The sequence below is a fragment of the Plectropomus leopardus genome, chromosome 19 (assembly GCF_008729295.1).
Source record: "Plectropomus leopardus isolate mb chromosome 19, YSFRI_Pleo_2.0, whole genome shotgun sequence".
Classification (NCBI taxonomy): Eukaryota; Metazoa; Chordata; class Actinopteri; order Perciformes; family Serranidae; genus Plectropomus; species Plectropomus leopardus.
This window is the reverse complement of record NC_056481.1, coordinates 5,181,201-5,207,160: the sequence shown is the minus strand read 5'-3', so window position 1 is coordinate 5,207,160 and position 25,960 is coordinate 5,181,201. Positions and strand designations below refer to the sequence as shown.

The 25,960-nt window shown below is 38.1% G+C and overlaps 2 protein-coding genes across 4 annotated transcripts; one reads left to right on the top strand and one right to left on the bottom strand.

Annotated features, from left to right (window-relative positions):
• Positions 1-136: 136 nt before the first annotated feature.
• Positions 137-15,117, top strand: LOC121958789 (kelch domain-containing protein 1-like). Of its 3 annotated transcripts, none has more exons than XM_042507910.1 (15): positions 137-223; positions 584-792; positions 2,221-2,291; positions 3,588-3,705; positions 5,940-6,052; positions 6,270-6,354; positions 6,473-6,571; positions 7,310-7,384; positions 8,214-8,252; positions 9,906-9,964; positions 10,077-10,189; positions 11,445-11,517; positions 11,606-11,690; positions 12,370-12,449; positions 14,720-15,117. In XM_042507910.1, the coding sequence occupies exons 2-15, from the start codon at positions 691-693 to the stop codon at positions 14,853-14,855; spliced, it is 1,248 nt and encodes a 415-aa protein (XP_042363844.1). In that variant the 5' UTR covers positions 137-223; positions 584-690; the 3' UTR covers positions 14,856-15,117. The 3 variants fall into 3 exon arrangements, with proteins under 3 accessions (XP_042363844.1, XP_042363843.1, XP_042363845.1); XM_042507909.1 differs by having other exon boundaries at positions 146-223; positions 587-792; XM_042507911.1 differs by lacking the exon at positions 8,214-8,252 and having other exon boundaries at positions 146-223; positions 587-792.
• A 672-nt stretch (positions 15,118-15,789) lies between these two features.
• LOC121959015 (LIM and SH3 domain protein 1-like) lies at positions 15,790-25,844 on the bottom strand. The gene is made up of 7 exons (XM_042508196.1): positions 25,840-25,844; positions 25,613-25,697; positions 22,441-22,548; positions 20,615-20,722; positions 18,112-18,178; positions 17,909-18,000; positions 15,790-16,510 (listed from the first exon to the last, which is right to left on the bottom strand). Exons 1-7 carry the CDS (start codon positions 25,842-25,844, stop codon positions 16,337-16,339), a joined length of 639 nt encoding a protein of 212 aa, XP_042364130.1. The 3' UTR covers positions 15,790-16,336.
• Positions 25,845-25,960: the final 116 nt, after the last annotated feature.

The following is a 25,960-nucleotide window of genomic DNA, read 5'->3' as shown; positions in this document are numbered from 1 at the left end:
AAAGTCAATTTGTTTAGGTTTCAAAGGCTTCAAAGTATTTTAAAAACATACATTTTTTTGGTGCTTTTGAGAAAAACATCCGGGGCTGCAGCCTCATAACCCCCTCCCTGCTGCTCCGCCCCTGGGCTGCACCATTCTGAGAGCGCAGGTGAAACTAATCACATAATGATCGCTTCATTGTCACTAAACCAGCACTGGAGTCTTTGAGGTCACGCCTGTGTTTGTAAGTCACAATATCTATTTTTCTCAGTTAATTTCAAGCACATTTGATGTAATTATGTTTCACTTTATGAAATGTAAACTGCAGAATTCATGTGCAAACTGAAAGTAGCAAAATATGCATGAGTTTACTTACAATGTGCGTTATGCAGATCGTACTTAAACGAATTCAGCACGCTTAATTTGATGTTGTAAAGATGTTTGTAAAGTTAGTTTGCGTTGAAGTGGTTCCTGCGGTCAGTGCACGCTGCAGATAAACTCATAAACAACAGGATCACGCTGATGGGAGGAGTGAAGTGAGGACGGAGAGCCTGAAAAACTCGTTCCTCAAACACTCACATCCAGTCGGCTTTTCTCTCCGCAGCAGATCAGGTCTCCGCTGTCTGAGCCACAGAACATCCCGGAGGACATTCCCAGCTCCCGGTGAACATTTTAGTTGTTTTTATTTGAGCGGAGCGCCGGGTTTTGGGGATGGACGCTGCGGGGGGAGACGCACCGGTGAGCCGGCTGGAGAGGAGCGGCCACACCGCCTTCATCGACAACAACACGCTGTATGTGTGGGGAGGATACCAGGTGAGACTCAGCGGTGTGGAGGTTTACCTGTGCAGGTGTACGTGGATTGCAGACGCCTTTCACATGCATTTAAACCAATGAAACCTGGGAAGGTGGTTTGATTTTTTTTTGAAAACATTGAATAAGGCACTGAGCGACTCTGCAAAAATGTCCTATAGATTGCCAAAAAAATATATATATATTCGAAGGAAATTAATAGATAACAAATAAATAAAAAAAGGCAAATGTCCAGAAAACTATCATTTTAATTCAATTTGGTATTTTTAATTGTTTGTTATTTTTTTTTATTGTATTATTTAAAATATGTTACAAAATTATTATATTGGGTACTTTTCCATGTAATTTCCATGACATTTTTTTTCTAATTTCCATATGATTTTCTTGTACTTTTTATTATTTTTTTTGACAGTTTTTAGGCCATTTCTTGTAAAGTTGCTCATTGCTTTCTTTCCATGTTTTGAGAGAAATCAAGCCAATTAATCAGCTGTCAAAGGGTTAATTGTGTGACACTCAGTTGTCAGTCTATTAATCAAACTAATGCAATCATGTATGTCAGTTATTCAATGAAAGTTGTAATATTTAGTTTTTGTTGAGTTGAGGTCATTAAATGATTTGTGTGTTTTAACAAACAAAAAGAAGTTTTTAAAAGTAGGCCGTGAGGTGTTTCTAATCCACCCTTATTGATTTAAGTGTTGTGAAAAAACACAACACAAAGGACTTCTAATAACAGCCTTCAACATCATCATAAAGTTGAATAAACACCTTCTTATACTGTGTAAGTTAAAATAAACATTATCTTTAACCCTATGAATACTGAACAAAGTGGTTTGATTTCTTTCAAAAAGATTGGAAAAAGACAATGAGCAACTTGATAATAAATGTTCCCACAAATTGCAAGAAATTAGTAAATTTTGGGAAAAAAAATTAATGCAATGGAAAAATGTCTAGGGAAAAGGGAAAATTTTTAAAAAATTTGTTGTTTGTTATTTTTTCTACTTTTCGGGTAATTTTCTCGTAATGTTTTTTTTAAATTTTTTTTTTAAAATGAAGCCAATTTTGCTGAAGGATTTTTTGCACGGCTCTTCGGTATTCCTAATAAAGTAACATCTGAGCGTATATCTACATAAACCAGAATGATGTTATGCTGGCAAACATGCAGAAACGAATCAGAGAACATGCTCGACGTTCCTTTATATGAAACTTTATCTGCATGAACATGTTGTAACAGAGAAAACATTTTTCAAACCGTATCTTGTTGCGTCTCGGTTGTCACTTTGTGTATAAAATGAATATAGAGTTTCTGCACACATGTGAACATGAGCCGTTACAGTCAGATTTAATGAGAAAAGCCGTGTTTTTGTTCAGCAGATAATAGTACACAGTGTTTTTTAAATACATGACTTTATCTTCTCTTGTTTCTCTTGTCAGGTAGTTGCTGGAGAGGACGTCATGTTGCCGAGCGATGAGATATGGCTCTGTGATTTAGACAGCGGGACGTGGTAAGATATCCTGTTTATCAGCTGGTGTGTCACCCTGACATTTAGGCTGCGTATGTCGGCCCAGAGCGTGTGTGTGTGTGTGTGTCGGTGCTTTTAAAAAATGCTGCATGCAAGATACAGTGACTGTGCAAAGGCTGCAGTTAAAGGGAGAACTTATTGAATTAAAAACACATCAGCAATTTGGTGAGAAATGTTCCACAAATTACAAGAAATTAGTTGATTTACAGATTTTTTTTTTAACTAGGAAAAAATTTGAAAAAAAGCAGAAAAAAATATATTTGTAATTATTACAAATCCACTACAAAAGTAGTTTTCCCACGTAATTTCCAAATTAAAAAAAAAATTGTATTTATTTATTGATCTATCTATTTTCCGGTAATTTTCTTGCACTTTTTAACTAATTTCTTGCCATTTTTTGGTCATTTCTTTTTTCACTGCTAATTTTTTTTTCCATGTTTTTGAAAGAAATCAAGCAGAATTACTCAGGTTTGTACCTCAAGTCTATTAACCACCTACTTATAGCTACTCTAAAAAGTGACTTAAATCCGATATCTGCATTCACACCTTCTTTAACTTTTCTTTTGCTTGAAACAACATAAACGAAAAATGAAATTTCCTCATAAACATGTTTTTTGACATGAGCTTGTATGTTTTCGCCTGAATAGTTTCTTCGCCCCAAAGGCTTAAAAGACAGGTAACCTTTGCATTTGATGACTGTCTTGAACCCTCGTCCTGCATTATTGTATTTTCTGCTTTCTGAGCACATGTAAGTATGTCATTAACCCTTTGAGACCTGAGCATATTGGCATGATTTCTTTCAAAAACACAGGAAGAAAGCCGTGAGCAGTGAAAGAAGAAATTACCCAAAAATGAGCAAAAAATGAGTAAAAAGTAAAAGAAAACTATAAGAAAATTAAAAAAATAAAAAAATAAATTGATCTTGGAAAAGTACATAAAATTCTAATAATTTTGTAACATAATTTTAAATACAGAATTATGATAATTAAAAATACAGTGGTTCCCAAGAATTTTTCTTATTTTTTACCAGATATTTTCCCCAAGCTTTTTTTTTCTTTTTTCCCCTCCGACCTGTCTGCTTAGACTACAGACTCATTTGCGGCTGTCCGAATCATATTCGTAACCGAGTTGGTGATGTGTGTTTTTTTGTTTTTTCCAGCTTACACGTTCATGATACGTGTCTGATCTGTGCCACACGAGTGTGGAAAAACTGGATTTGGTTCAGCTGAACCATGTGGTGTAAATCAGTTTTCCTTTTTGTGTGTTTTTGTGCGACAGGGAGCGGAGGGAGATCACTGGAGACAAACCTCCGGATCTGTCAGGCTTCTGCGGCTCTTACGTTAATGGCGCGCTTTACATCTTTGCAGGATGCAGCCTCACTGGATACACAAACCAGGTGAGTGAATGTCAATGTAGAGTAACTAAGTACATTTACTCAAGTACTGCACTTAAGTACAAATGTCGGGTCTTGGTGCATTAGTTGAGTCTGTTCTTTTCATGCAGCTTTATACTTTTACTCCACTACATTGTAGAGAATATTGTACTTTTTACTTCACTGCATTTCTCTGACAGTTTAAATTGCCAGTTACTTTACATATTACATTTTTTACATTAAAAAAACAAGAGTTTAGAAAAATGTGATGTTTTGTTATAAATGAAACTACCCAGCAGTTTTATACAAGCACAGCAGAAATGATTTGTTGATTAATCTGTTAGCTGATTAACAGAAAATTAATTGGCAACCATTTTCAAACATTGAAGTATTTTATTTTTGAGATGTTTATTTAGATATTTCTGAATGTGCAGCTTTGTAGCAATTTTGATAAACACTGATGTCACTTTATTTTATTTTTTTAGTAGTTTTAAGTTTTGTGGTGGGTTTTTCTGAGATTGTTTTTCTTTTTTTGAAGTTTCTTTTTTGATTTTTTCCCCTGACTTATGTACTTTTACTTGTCATATTTCAAGTAAATTTTCTTTTATTTTTTTGTAATTCTCTTTTATTTTGCTCATGTGAATATACAAAAACAAAATACACCAAACCAAATGAAAACAAGGTCCTTTTAATCATGGAAAAAAGAAAAAAAATAGATACAGAAAATAAACGAGAACAAATAAATAGGTGGGAAAAAGGAGAAAAAATATTGTCATGATTATACTTACTTTTACTTATGTAACATTTTCAATGCAGGACCTCACTTTTATCAGTGTATTTTAACAATGTGGTATTAGTACTGTTACTTATGTAAAGGAGCATAATACTTCCTGCACCTCTGGTTAATGTGGACTTCACGAGTCACACTTTGTTGTTTTTAAAAGCTGTTTAGCTTCTCGTGTGTTATTATCATTAAACTGGAGACACTGAGCGTCTGCTTACCCACCATTCCTTCTGTTCTGAAGATATTTAACCTGTTTCTCAGGTTTAAACTCTTATCAAAGCACATTATGTCTTCAAAATACGGGCACGTTATCTCTTTGACGAGTGATCTGAGAGGAAGAAGAGCCTGACCTATTTTTAAATATGCTACAGGCCACATTATGAACAAAATAAGCACCATTCGCCATGATGTACCATGATTGCCAAAACACTTTTTCCATTTCTGTCAGACAAAAAAAAGTAAAACTTTATCACCTCTGAATGGATAGGGCTTTTGAAATGTGGAGCTGTAGCTCACTGAGCCAAATAAATGACATTATTTAAAAAATAACATATTGAATGTAGCATTTGAACTCAAGACATGAAGTTTGTCTGGTAGATTCTGCCAAGCCCAGGGTGTTGACCACAGAAATGCCGTTTTGGCAGACTGACTGGATCGTCTGGTGTGACGGCTTTCTGAAACAATGCAAGAATTTGAGAGGTTAACAGGAATTTATCGGGATTGTCTTTAAAGAGGATGTTGAAAATAAAAAGTAGATCAAGTAGTAGACAGATCGAGCCTCACATCAGGGCACAGGCTCAGTGTCAGGGCCTTAACCTGCAAAATGTCATTTAAATTAACACAAACTCACAAAGGGATGCAAAAAGTCCATAACGATATGCAAAGAGACAAAAACATTATAAAAGGGGCAAAACAACCAAAACAGACATCACATTACCTCAAAAACATACAGAAATTACCTCAAAGAATCACATAACTGCAAAGAACAGAATACAACTACACAACCAAAAGACACAAAATTCAACACAAAGCAACCAAAAAAAAAAAAAAAAAACACCCCAGATGCAAAATAACCACAAATAGACAGAAAAAGACCAGAAGAAGAAACAGAAACGACAGAGACAAAATAAATAAAAAAGACAAAATAAATGAAAACACACAAAATTATCAGACACAATGACCAAAAAACAAAAAGTAAGCCACAAAGAGACCACAAACATATAAGTTTGTACGTCTTACCCTTACGTAGGTGGTGGGGCCCTCTGCATGTCTGTGCCCAGGGCCCCCATTACCTCATGATCCGCCCATGCTCACATCTTGATCTGTTTTTTATTTGGTTTCATGGAAAAACTTGGAAATCTTAAATAAAGGCCTTTTTTTTTTTAAGTGTGTCAGATCCCCGTCATTAAATGAACGATTTTCATAAAGCTGATGGCCTCCCGATTGATCTGACTGATTTAACTCTCCTGTGTAGATGTACAGCGTCGACCTCACAGAGCCAAACTTCACGTGGAAAAACATGACCGACATGAAGGGAACGACGCCTTCACCACGAAACAAACACTCCTGCTGGGTGCATCGAGACAGGTCAGTCCTGCGTCTGTAAGAAATCACACCGACTGTTCACAGCAGGAAATGCAGCCTTTACACGTCCAGAAAGTTTATTTTTACTTTAATCGAGGGATATTTTAAACAGCTGGTTTAAGTCAAGTGTTGAAAAACACATTTTAATCAGATTTCCTTGATCTTTCTTTTTACATTTGAATTATCTCCGTATTTTTCCCTTTTTTTTCTCCTGCTGCAGGTTAATCTACTTTGGTGGATATGGATGTAAGACGATAGGGGAGGTACGAAACACCTCAAGCTTCGTCGTGGAAGAGATGTCCTGGGTAAATAATGAAAACAAATTCTGTAAACAAAACATCATGATCCCTCAATTGACAGATTTTTACTTTTTTACTGCTTTGTTTGGTACTCATGATCATGATCACAATTTTGTCTTTTTAGGCAACAATTGGAAACGCGTTATTTAGGTGCTGGGGCTGGAACAGCGAAGTCTGTGTTTTTGACACACACACGGCTACGTGGAGCACGCCAGAGACTCGGGTGAGAGCGACAGCGTGATTTAAAGGTCCAGTGTGCAGGATTAATGCTGATATATCAGCAGAAATGGAATATAACATTACAAGTATGTTTTTAACCTGCAAAAAAAGGTATTGTTGTGTTTTTGTTTCCTTAGAATGAGCTGTTTATATCTACATAGGGAACCGGTCCTCGTCTATAACGCTCGCCATGTTACGCCACCATGTTTCTACGGTAACCCAGAACAGATAAATCAAACTCGGGCCGTTGGCTTTTTTCGCTTTTTCACTGTAATTAGCAGCTCCTCCGGGGCGAGCAGTGCTGGAAAAACACAGATTTTTGTGCCTGCGCTCAGGTTGCCCCTCCGTCTGTCTGTTCTTGTGAATACGATATTTTAAGAACATTTTGAGGACATTTTTTAAAATTTGGCCCAAACGTCCACTTGGACTCAACGATGAACCAGTAAGATTTTTGTCATCTTCTATTCATCTCATTTTCAGGAACATGTTATACCAAGAACTCCTTGAGGGAATTTCTTCAAATTTGGGCACAAATGTTCAATTCAAGGTCACTGGGACCTTGTGTCTGAAATTAGAAATCCTCACAGCTAAATCCTACACACTGGACCTTTTAATTGAGAGTGCTTAGTATTAATCTTTGCTTTTTCTGTACTATATTATGTTTACTTTGAGACATTAATATGATAAGTTTACAGAGTGTATGTATGGTATGAATATAGTTTGTCTTTGTTGCGTTGTCCAGGGTCCTGCTCCCACTCCCAGAGGCTGCCATGCCAGTGCCCTATTGGGGGACAAAGGTTACATCTCTGGAGGCGTGGTGAGTTGACTAAACGTAGCTTCGCCTGCACACATACTGTATGCCTCACATGTTAAGACAACGTTCAAACTGATGCAGATCCAAGCAGAATCAAAACGTTAACATCTTAAACAAACTTGTAAAACTAAAAGCTTTATACCGGTTAAACTATATCTCATTCTTGTGAACGCGATATCTCAATAACACCTGAAGAGAATTTCGTTAAATTTGGCACAAACATTGAAAGAGGCTCAAAGATTAGCTCATTATGATTTTAGTGTTCAAAGGTCAAGGTCACCCTGACCTTGCATCTGTCATAATTACGTGAATGCAATATCTGACAGCCTTCAGGGAGTTCCCTTGAATTTGGCACAAACGTCAAATTGGACTCAAGAATGAACTGATTAGAGTCAGATGGTCAAAGGTCAAAGGTCACTGTGACTCTACATATTTTGGGCCATTATTCAAGAAACTTGGGAGCCCACCGTGAAGCGTCTGTGTTTTCACAGACATGGACGCAATTTCTCAATAACGCATTTTGGGAGTTTCTTTAAATTTCACTCAAACGTTTGAGTGGACTCAAGGATGAACTGATTAGGATGTAATGATTGTTAGGATATAATGATGATGATCTGACATTATATCCAAGAGGTCAAAGGTACAGAAGGGGAGACATTTGGTTAAATACTGAATTGGTGACACTAATCTTGGGTGTAAACTGTTAGTGCAACATGCGTAAAACAACGTGGCGGTATTTCTGTTTATTTATTTATTTAATTTCAATATGGCGGTTAAAACCTAAAATGGCACACTCATAGCCCCATATTTGATCATTTCAATGTTATTACAGGTGATGCCTCCTTTCATTGATCACAGTGATCCACAAAAGGTATTGATGCTTTGTCAGATGCATGGGATGAAATAGGAATAAAATGATGTGATAATCTGTAACAACTCACTCAGTGCATTCTTCGCTGGATGTGGGAAGTGGAACGAGAAGCTTAATTTCTGCCTGCAGACCTTTGGTAATTTACTAAAACCTGAGGGGGGATCTTAGCTGTTCGGTGGACGACATTTGCTGGTTAACCCTCTGAAACGTGGATGGACATCAGATTTTTGTGTTTCGTTCGGACGACCTTCACTTGTGTTTAAACCTTTGAAATTAGAGCAAATTGGTTTTATTTCGTTCGAAAAATGTGGCTAAATGGGCAATGAGCAACCTGAAAAGAGAAGTCCTGCAAATTTTAAGAAATTAGGAAAAGCTGACAATAAGTGAGGAGAGTGAGATGAAGAGAAAAAAATTAAATAATATTTTTTGTTTACTTAAAAATTCCATCTCACTACCTAATTATTGGGTTGCTACAGGGTTGGTGGGAGGTTCGGGAGAGGGGTGGGATGGTTGGGGTAATTTTTATTTTTCATTGTTAAAATGATACTTTCATTTAATTTCATGCATATTGAAAATTATAAAAAAAAAGTTGATCACAAAAAAATATAATTATATACATAAGGTTAATTACATTTACATTTTTAGCACTTTTTTTCAAGCCATTCCCTTCATTTTTTGTATACCTTTTTTATTTCTTTTTTGTGTGCTTATTTTCAGGTAATTTTCCTGTAACATTTGCTCAGGTTTCAAAGGGTTAACAGTCTGGAAAAGTCCAGATGTTTCTTCTAAAAGTCCCAAACGCAAGCTCATAAACTTCACATTTCTGCAGAGGATGTATCTGAAGCTCCGTCTGTTGAAGCTCTTGCCCTCTCCTATCTGGAGACATTAGGTCCTTTGTGCACGTGTCCTGGGACTGCCCGGGGGTGGTGTATTTTTGGAAAATTATTAAGTTACATCAAACTTCCAAAAGTCATGGAAAACCAGGAAAAGTCATGGAATTTCACAATCACATTTTGGAATTCTTTAGTGGATAACCTTCCATGTAATGTAACATAACGGCATTTTTTTTCTGAAGCTTTGGGTGTAATGTAGCTCAGATTTTGTCCCAGTGTTACGTTTATTTTACCATTGTGTGCATTTCTTTTTTTTTCTTTTTTTTTTTGCATTCCCTCTCTCCCTCCATGCATGCCAGTTAACTCAAACTGCATGTGAATGAAGTTTAAGAATCTGCATCCTTTAAAGGTCATGGAAAAGTTGTGAAATTTTGCTCATTTTCTTATTTTTTTCCCTACATCATCTTCTTAATATTGTTATTATTTTCCTCATAATCTCTCTATAATCTTCTCGATTAGATCCAGTGACGCCTGACGTAGTGTGGATAGGGTGGCGGCTGGGGGTGGGGTTGGAGGTGGAGGTGGGGGGTGTTTTTGTGTACTAGTGTGTTTTGTTGTTCGTTTTCCAGCTTATTTAATAAAAAGCTGATAACAAAAACAACAAACGATCAATCACACATGGGTTGAGGTGTCTTCATACTTTTGGCCATGTTGTGTGCATCTGACCGTGTAAATGTGTATCACACTCACAGTGCTGTAATGATGAGTGAACACCGCCGAACTTTAACTGCTTTACTTAAAAATGAGTTTCTGTTTGCAGGAAAAGGCCGTGTTGGACATATTCTGCTTGGACCTGGAGACCTGGACCTGGACTCAGTTGTAAAACTTCTTTCACTCTTTGACACACACTGTCATTATCGACGTTCATTATAGACAACTCCTCTTTCCAATGATGTTTTAACGTCTGCCGCTTTCTGCTACTTTCCACCAGTGACCTGTCCTCGTCCTGTGCACCAATGGGGCGCTCCATGTTCACCATGACGCCCACATCAGATCACACGCTCTTCATATATGGAGGTCTCGGCACAGACGGAAGAACGCTTGGTAAGTCTCTGCCGTAGATACAGCTTATACGTTTAACTCAGTATGTTCAAAGTCTCTGTGCTGCACGTCTTCTGCTGCATGATTAAGACGGATTAAAACAAACTACAGAGACACAAAATGAAGCAGCAAAGTGCGTCTCGTTGAAGTCATCTTGCTAAACTCTCTATAGTTTTTTGTGTCTTTTTGTAGTTGTTTTGCATTACTTTGTGGTTATCTTGCATCTCTGGTTGTTTTGTGACTCTTTTGGTCTTTTATATCTCTTTTTGGTAATTTTTTTTTATCTCTTTATTATAATTTTGAATATCCTTGCAGTCATCATGTGCCTCATTGGGGTTCTATTGTGTCTTTGAAGGCAGATTGTCTTTCTTTGGTGTCTCTTTGTAGTTGTTTACATCTTTTTGTAGATGTTTTGCATCTCTGTAGCTGTGTGGGATTTTTTGAGGGTTTTACTTTTTTTTTATCATGCCTCTGTGGTCCTTCTTGGTCTTTTTGTGGTTGTTTTTGTCTCTTTGGTCTTTTCACATCTTATAGTCAATTTGAGTCTCTTTGTGGTTGTTTTGCATCTCTTTGTAGGGGTTTTACATCTTTTTGTGGTCCTTTTGCATCTCTTTGTGATCCCTTTGCATGACTTTGTCGTCATTTTGTAACTCTGTAGCCTTTTTGTTTCTTTGGTAATTTGGCATCTTTGTAGTCATTTTGCATTTCTTTGTGGTTGTTTCGCATCTCTGGGGTTTTGCATCTTTTTGTTGTCTTTGGTTGTTTTGTGTCTCTTTTTGGTTTCGCGTCATCTTTTTGAACATGTTTGGTGTCTTTGTGTTCATCTCTTTGTGATCCTTTTGTGAAACTTTGTAGTCATTTTGCATCTTTTTGTGGACATTTTGCACGTCTGGTCATTTTGTGTCTCTTAAGTTTTTTTTGCATCTTGTTTTGTGTCTCTTTGTGGTTTTGCATCTCTTAGGATAATCATTTCTATCTTGCACCACTCTTTGCTGTTTTGTTTCTTTGCTAGTTGTTTGACTTTTCAGTGAGAAACACTGATTTCAAACAGAGGCTCTGGCCTTAAAACTATCAAACATTTATCTGCATATTAGTCCGTTATCTGCCTTAGAAAAGTGTTCCCAAAGTTGAAGGACTTTTAAAAAGAAATGCTACTCAGAACAAACAAATCATTGCTCAAGTGGTTAACTCTAACAAAATAGTAAAAGTCAAACCCCCTGTGGTTTAATCAGTATTTTATCATGAATCTCTCGGTTAGATGACGCCTGGCAGTTTAACACACAGAAGAAAGAGTGGACCAAAATGACACACCCACACAAGGACAAGCCCAGGTAGTTTTTTTCTGTTGAAGTCAAGCTGTACTTTGAAAAATCAGTTTTTGAGTACTTTTTTAATCACTTGTATGTTTGTCGTCCTCAGAGTGTGTCACACAGCGTGTCTGGGACATGACAACGATGTCGTCGTTTTCGGGGGAAGCAGCAACATGTGCTTCCTCATGGACACGGTATGTGATCGCACAGCTTGTGAACTGCTTTTTTTAAAATTTGTATTAGATCAGTTTCCGCTTTCATCTGTATGTGGAGGAGTTTTCAGTTCATTTAAAAAACATGTCAGTTATTTTAAAGGTTTATTTATAGGTTCACAGTGAGATCTAGTGAGTAAAATGTCATGCAGTATAATAATCTTTTTACATGTGGGAAAATGTTGCAGCATTTTGCCTTTAAACCCCTCATTCCCTCTGCAATACTGTTCTGACTTATGTAATTTATCAAGTGAACCATATTTAGCTCAGCAATTGACCACAAGTGTTGCATAACAAAAAGCTGAGGGGTTTAAGGATTTAAAGTATGAAGTGCTTCTTTAGTATGTTGTAATGATTTCACATGTGTAGCCAACAAAAACAGAACTGTGTAGACATGTGGTGTATTGTTTGTTTTTAATGGGATAGTTCACCCCAAAATCAAAAATGCATATTTTCCCTCTCACCTGTAGTGCTATTTATCAGTCTAGATTGTTTTGGTGTGAATTTACGAGTGTTTGAGATATTGGCTGTGGATATTTCCTTCAGACCACAATTTATGTATTTTTTCCGCCCTTTTGAGAGTATTAAAGGTAAAAAAAAAACACGACAATTTCATCTGTCATCCATCCTAAAGTCATCATCCTCTCAATCGTCTCATCAGGTTGCTATTCTGAGGGCGCCGTCACAAAAACACTGCAGAGACGTGTTCATGTTCCAGACCCAGCCGTACTCCCTCTTCAGGTATGTTGGACCTTTTATGGTGTTTGTTGTCCTGAATTAAACTCTCAGCTCTGACGTCACGTTTTTCACGAGCTGTGTAACATTGTTTGCGCTCTGCTGTGTTTGTGTTTTGTCACATGCATGCGTTGTTACCACTGCACATTGTGTACATTAGCAGCATGTGAGAGCATGTTTGTGTGTCGTGTCCGTTCGCACATGATTAAGCAGTTTTAACAAAGTCCACAGAGACCTTTAAACACTCTGAGCTATTTTTACACTCTGTTGTGCAGGAGAACATGGTATTATTCTAATGAGCTTTACCTTGTTGTGTATGCTTAGGCAATATACTGTGGTATGTTTACATGAAATAGATTATAATGACTCACTAGAGATTAAAATCTCACGTTGTAATGTGTAAATTTGAACCTTGAACTTTTTTTTAAGTTAACTTTTTTTGGTTCAGATCTTGTAGATGTGTAGCTTTTGCAGATTGCGCTCTTAAGGGTAACAGTGCTTTGAGCTAAATGCTAACTCGGCTAACATACTCACAATGACAATGCTAACATGCAGATGTTTAGCAGGTATAATGTTTAAAATGTTGATGGTTTATTGTTCTAGCATGCTAACTAAATAGCCCTGAACATAATGTCATTAATTGCAGACATGAACTTAAGCACGGGAAAAATTAAAATTTAGACTTGATGATGGCGCTACAGGAAAATTAAGATATTATTTAAGGTATTCCAATCAACCGTATCGTGGCTCCACAGAAAATGTCAGTGGGATTCATCCTATGAGGAACATGAACGAAGTCTTCAAAATTCAGCCGTAACCCCTCCAGTAGTTATTGAGAGAAAGTGATACAGTGACCAAAATTACTCTATATCCAACTTAAAATTTGAAAATTACCAATTTGCATTATGAGCTTCTTGCAGCCAAAACAACAATTTTATTGATTAGCATTTGATTTTTGACCTCTGGCGGCAGTTTTGTTCAATCTGCCTGCTCTAAGTCCCTTTTTTGTCAGTCTAACTCTACAGAGAATAGCTTAACTGTTGCATCAATTGCCATTAAATTTTGTGCATGCATTCATGGTTTACAGAGGATGAAACCTAATTTCTAAACATCAATTTGGGAAATGTCTGCCGGATCTACTGTATCTCCACAGTGCTGTGTTAGTGCTTAAGGAACGTCTCGAATCACCATATTATGCTTCTGTTATATAGGGAAAAAAATACTGTCTTGTTTTTATTTTTCTTAACCCATCACAATCGTCCTGAGTGCCACTAACTCCCAGGATGTTCTGACAGTGCCCCTGCAAAATAGTGTCAGGGGAACACACACACAGTAACAGGGCTAACTGTTAGCATCACATGGCTAGCGTTACCCAGTGGTCAAGTATAGGTTTAACAAAAGTCGAGCTGTTTCAATATCAGCGTGAGCTTCTTGGGATGGTTTAATAGCTCAATGTTCTTTGTTAGCCTTACTGCTGTTAGCACGTGCTAACCGCACAGACTGTCTGCGCTGAGACCGCCTTTGTTGACAGCAGACAGAAAGTTTGCTGATCCGGTGGGGAGTCGAGACTACCCCCCTCCCCCCTGTGCAAAAACGATGGTATTTGAGTTTTGTTTGCCTGAAGAAATTTCAAAAGATGTGGCAAATCACCTCTAACTGGCCGTGTTAGAAAAAAGATCAGCGTCATGAGAGTCCTGCGAGACGTCTGGGCTTCTCCAAGGTGCGTTCACAAGTTGTTTTATTCGTTCTAGATTTTAACAACCGTTCACTGTAAAAACAAAGCAGGTATGCCTTAGTATGATCCAAATCTATTCTGCGATCAAAACCTTTTTCAGTGTGTAAATTGCTAGCTTGAAGGTTGTTTATTTCCCGTGACAGACAGATGGTGAAATAGTCGTCCAGTTGCAGCCTTGGTGTTAATTCGTGAGTCAGACTAGGGACATGATGGAAACCAGGACAAAGGTGCATCAGGGGTGTTTCAGGAAAATGACACACTTCAAAACAAGTCACTTACTGTGTCCAGGATTAACAGAGTTAGACACTAAAAGCTAAAAGCTTTATTCTGAAGCTGTCCTGAGGGCAAAAACACATCTGAAAGTGCAGAGAATGAAAGGAATGCAGCCAACAGGTGGAGCACAGACGTGCAAATGAACCGTACAAAACACCAGTCTGCAGAATCGCCGGACCACTTTCATCAGAGAAGGGCTACAGCTACTCATTATCTATGAGACAGAGGTTCTTGTACAGCATCTGAACAAGTTTTGTTTCTTCTCTAGATTGTGTGAAGACTTCATAGGAAAAAACACAGAGCTGTTTGGGGATTATCTTGACTGGTTGCCGTCAAAACTGCACAACAAAATCGACAAGCGCTCAGCCTTTTTCTCCCCTACGAAGCCCATTCTTACTCACTGAAGAGCACTTGAGATTTTTAAAGTAACAAGAATCTGAGCCATTCAATTATTACAAATGGTTTTCATGGTTTTTTGTGTGTCAGGAATGTGTGTTGAGTTGGGAATGAGTGTTTCTTTCTGTGTTTAATGATCTAAAGAAAAACATGGTGCTACAGTTTCTTTGTTTTAACTTAAAAACATAATTTGTAAATTCAATTTTTTGCCTTATTTTAAAACAACTAGTTAAGATTCTGTGAAATTTTAATCCATAAAGTGTATTGATGATGTGCAATATGTTTTTGAATAAAGGTATTGATATGTTGTATATTATTGTCGTGTTTAGTGTCATTTTGTAAATGAACGATGCAGTAGAAGTCAATAAGTCATGCCATGTGGCAGGGATACTCAACTTGCTTTGATTTGAGGCCATGCTTGCAAAATGCAACTGCCAACTGCAGCAGCCCCATACATGTCTCTTGGATTTTAAGATGTTTCTAGGATCTCAGTGTTTCTTGGATTTTAGCACATTTCTTGGATTTTAGGATATGTATCAGTTTTTAATTTCTAAGACCTTGCAGTGTTTCTAGGATTTCAGGATGTCTCTGATTTTAGGACATTTATAAATTTAGGTTTTTTTCTAGGATCTTAGAATGTTTCAAGGATTTTAGGAAATTAGGAGTGGAAGCTTTCGGGGATCCTCCACTGGCTCTTTTTTTGATAAATAAGCTCTAATTTGATGCTGTTTTATTCTTCTGGCACTGCATGTATACTGAAGTACAAAAACAATTCCCACACTGAATCACTTTATTTTTATTGTGTGTTAGAAAATGGTTGGGGGGCCACATGGCACCTTATCGGCGACCAGAATTGGCCCGTGGGTCGTAAATTGAGTATCAATGCTGTGGAGCAAGAAAGAAGCAAAATTAACATTTTAAAGACAAATTAAGCACACAAAGTCAAATATTCCACTTTTAATCAAATCTTCTTAAATCATAATCATTGTCTTTTTCAAAACATCAAACAAGAACTCGTGAATTCTTTGGTTGTTCATCATTTGACTCTTCATCAGTTTTTATCAGGGCTGCATTGTGCTGCTGACACACATAAAAAAGGGAAACATTACCTGAGAAAGATAAAAGAAGTATACGTGTGAAGTATTGTGGTAATAATCTGGTTATATTTATGATATCTTCCATTTAGTGAACTTATTCCCTCTTCTTTCCTCTCATACTTCCTCTTTTGTGAGTTTCTGTTTCAACACCTTGCCTTCAGTATCATTGTTCTTCCCTAAAGTGAATCTTCACTCTGACTAATCGCATTTTTCAAGAACCCATAACCACAGCACTACCTCTTTACTTATATTTGAAAAGCATATGTCTGACAGAAAAAGGCTAAGCAGAATTAGTTGGGGAGGATTTTTTTAAAAAGCAGCCTGGTTGTTGGTGGTGAGGGCAGATTAGGAGGGCAGCTCGGTCTGCAGTGGGCCACCTCGCGCTGTTTGCTTCACACGGGTCGTACGTAGTTAGCAGGGAGCATGCCCCGCTGCCCCGTACGCTGGTTGCACCCGAACATCCATCCCTCGTCGATGGGCTCCACATCTAAGAGCAGGTCGCCTTCCTGCAGAGAAACTTCATCTGCTTCTGCTGCCGTGTAGCTGTACATGGCCTGATAACGTCTCTGCGGGGTTAATCGAACACACACACACACACACACACACACAGGAAATTATCAAACAGAGGCACTCACACACAGGTGCACTGACGTGTAACACACAGAGTCCAAACAGATTGATTTGCATATGATTTTCCCACAAACATTCATGCTACATAAATTGTGACAACAACTACGATGGCAAACCACATACATCTGTACACTCGTACAGCACACGTTAAAGAACATTATTTCTCTAAAAACTGAAACCCTAAACTTTAATCAAGCACATCCCATAAGGCAACGCATCCTCATCCAACAGTTTGTATTCTTCTAACAAAATCAGCACCCCAAGAATGACTTTATTACGTTACTTGACCTAAAGTTACGTAGTTTAGACTTAGGCACGTAAAGTTAGCTATGTTGGGTTTTTTGGGAAGGTTAGGCCTCATAATGGTACAAACTTAATATACAGATGCATACTTAACAAAGTTACGTAGGTTATGGAAAAGTACAGGAAAAGAAACATGGTGGGGTGTTAGGCAGGTCTCCATTAATCCTCAAATTGCACAAATTGAAATTGCGAATTTAATATGCACCTAATGGAAACATGTCATTTTCGAAAAAACTCACTTGTGCTTGCATGAGGGGGTAATTCAGGTGATTCGAAAAAGACATATTTTGCAAATTTGCAATGGAAATATTTTTTTTTGCTTCTATACGTCACATGTGGCTATGTGGTTGTCAGTGGGGACTGGCTCCCTCTAGAATGATGCAGCAGGCGCTACAAGAGGTGTTATTGCATCACGTAACTTCAAAAGTTGAGCTGTTGTTGCTCCCACGCAAAAGGGCCTCACCTTTCCATTATCGCTCGCATACCACGCCTGCGTCACCTTCAAGAGGAAATAATGACGGCTAGCTCAGTGGCTGCAATAGAAATAAACCTGGCAATGTTTTGACCATCCATCGCCATGATTCTTGAAATGTTATTGTGAGAGGAGAAGTCGCATAACATCATTTAATGGAATTGCAATCATTTTGCAATGTGTCTTATCGACATTTCGAAATATTGTGTAAGTTCTGAGCAAATCAGAAACTCTGGTTTCCATTACAGAGCAGCCGACGTGCCAACCTGATGTAGGGGATGCGTGGCAGCCTTTATGCGTATGTATACGCATATTTAACAGCAAGGATATCTCTGGCCTAACACCTTTGGGATGAACTGTGAGACAAAAACTAACTTTAACAAAACGGGATCTTACTCAAGTTCTTCTGAAGCAAATCCTTGCAGTCAGGCTATAAAATCATGCCTCCTAGCAGAGTGAAGGCTGTTAAGCACACACACACACACACACACACACACACAATCCAGTTAGTGTCCACATACTTTTGGCCACACAGTGTATGTTTATGCACTAGCCTCACCCCTCCACTAGATGGTGCTACAGCAGCAGGGCGCATCATTTGTCCAACCGGCTGACTGCATCTCTCAGGGTTGGATGGCTGTTCCTCATAGTCTGCACACACACACACACACACACACACACAGGGAGCAGAGATAGTACAATTATATGCAGTTAAATGCAGTTATTTAGAGGAGTATGTCTGAAAATGATTGTGTTTCTTACTTCTATTCTCAGGAGGAGGAGCGTCACTTCGAATCCTGCTCTTCTCAAACTCTTCATGGTACTTTATCTGCACACACACACACGCAGAAACACCTACACATGTTAAAACCACATCAGAACTGACGGCTGAGCCTCGAGTAGCTCACCATTTTAGGAGGTGCTGAGAAATGATGAGGGGAGTTATTTCTGCTACAAAGGCAACCGTTAAAGTAGAGAGGAACCTGCAGTCAAACAGCTGAGGAGTTTCTGTTTCAAGTTCTCATATTTGGTGCACTTATATATATACATATATATATATATATCATTCAAAAAAACAAAAAGATGAAATGTACCAATAAGACTTGATTCCATGTTTCTTCAACAACTTTAGTTTTATACCGATGATGACCTTTTTTACTTTTATTGATAATTCTATCTAAAAATATATTGTTTTTTAAATTAGATATTTGGTCACAAGCACGCAACTTTCGACTGATAATTTTGTTCTACTTTTTCCACATTATACTGCTTTCACTTCCACGTTTCAGTGAAGAGAAAGCCTTGCGTTGAGATGCTCGTTGCTGCGTACAGTGAGTTCACCAGCGGACACAGAGGACGACAGCTTCTGTCGAATTAATCAAACGCAGTTCCAACTTTTAGACACTGAAGGAGGAAACTAACTGGATGTTTAATACAGAGAAGAAGAGAAAGAGCAGAAACTCTGTGTCCTCAGTGGACCCCAGGAGGAGTAAACAGAAAGAGGATGATGGGAAAAAACACTGGAGGAGACATTAAAAAAATAAAAAGAAAATAAAGGAAGGAGGGAGAGATGGAGGGAGGAAGGGAAGAAAGCAACAAAGACAAAGCTTGAAAAAAGAGAGCGAACAAAGGAGGAAAGAAAGTAAGTGTAGAAGGAGGGAGGCAGAAAGGAGGTTAGGGTAGAAGGAAGGAAGGAAGGAAGGAAGGAAGTGGATGGATGAGGGAGAAATAAAAAAAGGCGGGAAGACCAGAAAGGAAGTGGCATGGAGGAGGTAGGGAGAAGGAGACAAAGGAGGGAAGAACAGCAGAAAGAAAGGAGAGGTGGTAAGAAGAAGGAAGGAAGAGAGAAAGAAATGAGGGTGCAATAAAAAAAAGGAAGAAAGGAATAAATAAAGAAGGAATAAACAAACAAGGGATGAGGTAATAAAAAGTAGAAAAAACAAGAGAAGCAAAGGAAGAAAGTGGGAAGGAAGGAAGTAGCTTAGTAGAGGGAGGGAGGATGAAAGGGGGACAATGAAAAAAGAAAAAAGTACAAGTGACCAAAGGAAGGAAGGAAGAAAGAAAAGAGGGAAGGACAGAAGAAAGAAGCAGGGAAAGAGGGGACAACAGAAGGAAGGAGGAAAGAAAGAAAGAGAAAGCAGTGAAGGAAGAAAGAAGGGAGTAAAGGACAGAAGGAAGGAAGCTCCCAATGGAAAAATCAGTTAGCAGATTTTGCCATTTTCACATGCAGCTTATCACCCGTCATTCCTCTCTGCAACCAGAGGTCCCGAGAGACAAAAAGAGAAAGTGTGTGTGTGTGTGTGTGTGTGTGTGTGTGTGTGTGTGTGTGTGTGTTTCGGTGTGGTATGCATGTCCATGTGTGTGTGCAGAGAGCGGACGTTCACTGTTGTGTCCACAGCTGAGAGACTTTGACCATATAGGGCAGCTGCTCCTCGGTGGACGAGGAGAAATGTCTGAAATGTGCCTCTGCAGGATCTCTGACGGCTCGGCTTGAGTCTCAGCGCTCTGTTAGGCACCGTCCGTAAATACACCATCCTGTTATTGGACGTGATGTTTTCCTGTTGTGTCTAAGGGGAAATGACTCGACTTGCTACTGCATCTGGATATATATTGATTTTTTTTTCTTTGTGGAAAGAGAAAAAAACAGATGATTTACTATGAAGTTAGATTAGGGATAACTATAACTAGTGTCAGAGATATTTGTCAGTTTAGTTGTTTTCTAAACATAATGTTTTGATTATTCTCGATGTTTATTTTATTTAGTTTAGTTTTTTGATAGTGTTTTCTCTTGCTAGCTTTTGTTTAGTTTCATTATTAGTGCTCTGTTGAGCACATTTAGCTTCAACATAATCTTTTTTTGTTTTTGTGATGAATAGGGAAATATAGGATATAAAGATAGGTAGGAAGGTAGTGCCAGCATGCACCTTGGTGGGAAAAATATTTTTTTACCAGAGCAGGAGAGGCAGCAGGAGCCATGATTTCTTTGCACCTGTGATGGCTTGTTTCTTGGATAAATAAGTCAAGAAAAACATTTGACTTATTTTGCTTGCATACACAAAATGTGGTGCATCAGTGGCCCTTTGATTGTTCGATTTCAGTTTGATTTTGATTTTTTGCTGACAAACAGCCACAACTAGTTTTACAAAAAAATAAGCTAAAATTAATGTTTGGTGCAGTGTGTCTCAAATCTAAACCACCTGCGTGAATAGAGATGAGCAGAAGTGCTCAAATATGGTTTTTTTGTGTTGTTTTAAGTGTTTCTTACATTGCTGATCTGGTCTTGCGTCTTCTTCAGTCTCTGCATCTCCGGAGTGTCGACCACCACGCTGAAACCTTTCCCCTTGTTCTTTTCAAAGTCCTCCTTGTAAAGAGCCTGAAATTCACAATTAATTCAGATATTAAATCAATCAAGGAATATGTTAACATTTCGGGAATTATGCTTATTTGCTTCTTTGCAGAGACGCAGATGAGAAAATTAACACTTCTCTCACGCATGTGCGCTAAATATGAAACTACAGCTGGTTAGTTTAGCTTAGCATTAAGACTAGAAACAGCTAGCCTGAGTAACACCGCACTTGTCGTGTTTACTTTTCAGTTTTTGCACAGATTTAACAAATGCTGTGTTCACACTACTCATGAAAAACAGTGTGGCCAGCTACATTATTGTGGTTGAAGTTGTTTTGGGTGTGTGCGTCTACGTTTTGCAGCAAAGCAGCCTCACTTAACATCATCTAAAGATTATATTCAGTCAAAAATGTATCTGTGCTTTTCATCAGTGTCTGAGCACCACTGTAATGTCACACTTCATCTCTCCACTGCATCCCAGCATGCACCGCAACACTCAGAAAGCACCATTTCTCTCTCTAAGGCTCGATTTGTAGATGTGTAAAAAAGTCGTTTAAATACTTGTTTACTAAAGTTATAAATTTAACATATTCGTTCTCCTGATTGTGACTTTAATTTTTCTCATTTTGAGCCTCTGGTACGATAGTTAAACATTTCCAATCTGGCAACATCTGGTGCTGAAGAAGTTCAGCTTAACTTTGCGTCGTTCCTGTTACACAGCGGCAAGCGTCGGCCATCAGTTTGTAGCCTCATGTCACGGGCTTCATTAAAAATGGCCTGTCTTTTAGCGGAAACGCAGCATTAGAGGTGATATTAGGCAGATTTTGTTCCCTTTGGACAGAACCAGACTATGTTAAGGCTACAGCCTTATGCTAAGCTAAGCTAACCAGCTGCTGTTTCCAGCATCATATTGAACAGATAGATGTGAGAGTGGCAGCGTCTTCTTATCTTACGCTCAGAAAGAAAGCAAATATCACAAGTATGTTAAAGGACACAAAATCAGTTTCATTAGATAAGTTTTATTCTGAATTCATGCACATTTTTATCCTTGGAGGCTAAGCTGTATTCATGCTGTATTATCTGTTGAACGACATCCTGCTTTTACAAAATGCAAAGTAACAGATGCATAGATGGAATAAGATTAAAACCTTTCAAAATTTTTACATGTGACCCCTCAATATAAAGTAACGTCTGCTTGCAACCTACAGCACTTGTTACAGGTCACATGTCTTTAAACTGTTAGCAATTCAGCTAAAAAGCAATTTTTGCCTCTTAGTTTGTTCAATTCTAATAATTTCAAAAGCTCAAAGACGTAAAGCTATGTGGCATTTCATAAGAACGAGCAAAAAAATGGGGAGTCAATCTGAAATATGAACATAATTATTATTTGGTCTTATATTTGGTCTTATTTTGCAGCTTGCCAACAGCTGCATTTGACAGCTGCTGTTGATGTTTTTAGTCTTGAGTCAGTCAGCAACAATAAATCCAACATAATCTGAATGCAGCATTGATAGAATAAAAAAATAAAAAAAACACTTAGAAATGATCTAACGGGCAAGTTAACATGTAAAGGCTCAGATTTTTAGAAAAGTGCATGCAGACATGCAGACAAACACATACACATATACAATTAGAGGTTGGAAAGACGTCACAACTAAAACGTCGATGAACTGTTAAGACTACGAAGACGTACGAAGGTTTATTAGATTATTCGATGCGGCGGATTCTGAGGTGAACCGGACATACGTGACTGATCTGGTCTTGCGTCTTCTTCACTCTCTGCATCTCCGGCGTGTCGGCCACCACGCTGAAACCTTTCCCCTTGTTCTTTTCAAAGTCCTCCTTATAGAGCGCCTGAAAATTTGTTATTCATCAGGATTTAAGAAACTCTTTAAAATTAGACCCCTGAGGTTGACTTCTCAGCCCAAAGAGGGTTGTATTCTTTAAAATGATAAAAGTTACAGTAGATCAGATATTCTGAGTTTGCACGCAAACTTTTACGTAATGTGATCCACAAATATAAACACACGTGCTGAGCTTTAACCCTTTGAAACCTGAGTAAATTGGCACAATTTCTCTCAAAAGCACTGGGAAGAAGGAAAATTAACAAGAAATGTCCCAAAATTTTGCAAGAAATTATTAAAAAGTTACAAGAAATTTCCCCTAAAATTATCAATCAAAAAAAGACTGAATAAACAAGAAAAGAAATGTAATGCGTACTAACAATATTTATTTATTCTAACAGAATTTTAAAGATATAGTTATATGAATTATAAATATATTTCTCTGGACAGTTGTCCCTAGGTTTTGATAATAACTAATAATCCCCTACGGGATTTTTTTTTTTTTTAATTTGTGGGTCATTTTTTTGCCAAGTTCTTTGTTGCCTTTTTTATGTTTTCAAAAGAAATCACACCAGATTTCTCTTTCTTTCGCGTCTCAACGCAGAACAAGAAAACTGCTGTCAATCCAGCTATTTAATGGTTATTTTGACAAATATCTGTGTAAGTTTCAGCCTGGAGGGAAACACTTGCAACCTTAAACAAAGGCAAACTGTTTACTTGAAAGAAAATCTGAGACACATTGCACACACACACACACACACACACACACACACACACACACACACACTGACTCATGTTCTTGCTATGAGGAATATGCTCTTTCAGTAAGAGAGCTTGACCACCGAGACTTTTATGGTTATAAACAAAGAACTGGGTCGGTTGGATGAGACGAGAGGAGCGGACAGAGAGAGAGAGAAAAAGAGAGGGGAGGAAACAGCTTTTGGTGTAAATTTGATCACAGTGTTATCCTAACAATCATGTAGCATAATAACATTATGTTATATGATAGTTTAAAAGGGCTTTTAACCAAATATGGAACCGCTCTCGCTGAGTCTGTGTGGCTACATCAGTTGTTGTTTTTGTCAGATATTTAGTTACTGTTTACATCATGAAAATAATTTAGTTCCTTAAATACTTTTTATTCACATTCGTAAAGAGCTTGGTATTACTGCAGTTTACCCTGTGATGAGGGGCCTGTTATTCCCAAAAAGTCGTGGTTTGCTCTCTTAGTGCTCATGGATGACAAATGTTGAAAAACAGGACAATGGTGATGGATTTAAAAGAGAAAGTAAGACACATAACAAATGATGGCAACAGTTTTTTAAATCGGTCCTGTATTGAGAGCAAAACAGGCTGCGATGTAACCACTTAGGGCATTTGTGCTCGACTGAGCAAATTTAAATATGTCTGTACTGATATGTATGCTGCTCCTGTACTTTTATTTCTTGAGTTTTTTTAGATCTAGTTTCAGTAGGGTTTTAAGTTTTTTGGTATACAGTGGATAGTTGTTTTAAGACATATTTTGTTATTTTCTGTTGCATAGTGTTGGCAGAGATGACAGTATTTTGTCCTATTGTTATCAAAGCTGTCTAATGACATTACAGATCCCAACAAAGAGAACTTATTTGTTAAGTAAAGTATATGATTATTTTTGTTTATAAAAACAGCCAGCATGTTATAATCCTTGAATTTTCACATATTGACTTCCAGGTCTACATATTACACTCAATATATCCTATTTTGTCGACTGTAGACGTTCCAGGATGCTGCTACTGTGATTTCAACACAAGCACATGGTGGGATTGTGCTGCACGTGGTTATGTTTAAGCAATAAGCACATGACAACCAATGCCGGGATGTCAAATAATGCATATGCTGGCACGGCTGGTTAGGTTTAGGCACATGGTAATGTGTAGAAAAAACATCACATTCAGATGGGAACCGAACACTGGATGCCTGCATGAAAGTCCTGGGTTTGTTGGATAAATTGATGGTGCTAACATGCCTTTAAGGGTTAGATTGCAGCCCGTTTTGTGGCTGTGGACCTCAGTGCTCTTGCTCAAGAATGAACCAATTTTAAAAGGTGTTGCTCCCATTCATCACTTAGACACAAAAAGACCATAAAATAGTGTCCAAGTCTAAAAATACTGCAGTTACCCTAAAATAGATCAGGTCAACACTCATTTTGCAGGTCGTAGCAGCACGTCAAGAATTTCTCAGGAAGAGCTGGGAGTCGATTAATCTAGTTCATACATATAACTTGAGGCAGGAGGAAACAGCTAGTTTAAATTTCTCTAAATCTAAAAAATAGGGGCACCAACACCGTGCCATGAAGCCCATATGGAGCTTCTACTGGACATTTCAACAGGTAGACAGTGCAGTCCAAAGAACGTGACAAGATTTGCTTATTTTCTGCAAATCAAACAGTCCTTTTTGCCAACAGTTTGGTGGAAGATGATATAAATTTTATCAAAACAAAAAAAAAAATAATACAGCATTACACAAAGAAACTGATGAAGGAAAACTTTTAAAAGGTATGAAAAGCTTTGCTTCCAAACGCTGAGTGACAGTCTCTAAACTAAGATTCGCCCTGTAAGGAAATCTCTTTAATTATGCGTGACTTTGAGGGCTTAACCCTTTGATCAGGTTAATGTGCTGTCTTGAACAGTGTGACGAGATTAGAGATTAAGAACAGTGAAGGGAGGGTGAGAGGCTGAGTTGAGCCGGTGCCACACGAGAGCCCAAAAGGAAGAAACCACCGTCCAGTTTACGATCACTTAGGAGAAACAGTTGTACTTTAAAAGCTCATGTTTGATCAGTCTCAGATCTCAATATCAACATCAAGCTTGCGTGCCCTTTTTTCAGTTTTCGGTCAAAGTGCCCATTTGATTCAATTAAAGGAATCCTGCTGTAAGACGGACAGAGAGCTGGCTGAAGGAGACAGATAGAGACGGGGAAGAAACACCGAGTCATGATGACGACAGTGAGATTAGGACGAGTGTCTCTGCGGGTGACAGAAAGCAGGAGCAGGACTGATAATAGAGACAGAGGACTGATCTGTGGGTGTCTCTCACCTGGCTGTTCAGCATGCTCTGTTGTTTGAGACGCAGATTCTCGGGGGTGTCGGTCACTATAGTGAAGGAGGTTTTGGGGTAATGCCTAAAAGAATAAAGGAAAAAAAATGTTAGGGCATGTCTTTGAAAATAAATGTTAAAAAAAATACAACTCTTGCCGCCTCTGGCTATTTAAGACTTTCACTGCAAAAGGGACAAATAAAAGATGACATGTAGATTCATAAAACTGCATATTGCAATGTTGTGGTTACAGTTTTATCATGAAATAAAATATAAGATATTTCAGAGGTGCAGAATTAGATGTTGTCCACTTGCTTCGCTCGGGGGACACTTTTGTAAAATAATACA

Bases quoted from the DNA above. Each gene is read 5' to 3' on its own strand.
- LOC121958789 (XM_042507910.1), top strand. From the start codon at position 691: ATGGACGCTGCGGGGGGAGACGCACCGGTGAGCCGGCTGGAGAGGAGC. The intron at 2,292-3,587 runs GTAAGATATCCT...TTTGTGCGACAG, and splicing joins GATTTAGACAGCGGGACGTG to GGAGCGGAGGGAGATCACTG. The intron at 9,965-10,076 runs GTAAAACTTCTT...ACTTTCCACCAG, and splicing joins ACCTGGACCTGGACTCAGTT to TGACCTGTCCTCGTCCTGTG.
- LOC121959015 (XM_042508196.1), bottom strand. The intron at 18,179-20,614 runs GTAAGAAACACT...GTGTGTGTGCAG, and splicing joins CGCAAGACCAGATCAGCAAT to ATAAAGTACCATGAAGAGTT. The intron at 16,511-17,908 runs GTGAGGCTAGTG...TTAACCCCGCAG, and splicing joins TAGCACCATCTAGTGGAGGG to AGACGTTATCAGGCCATGTA.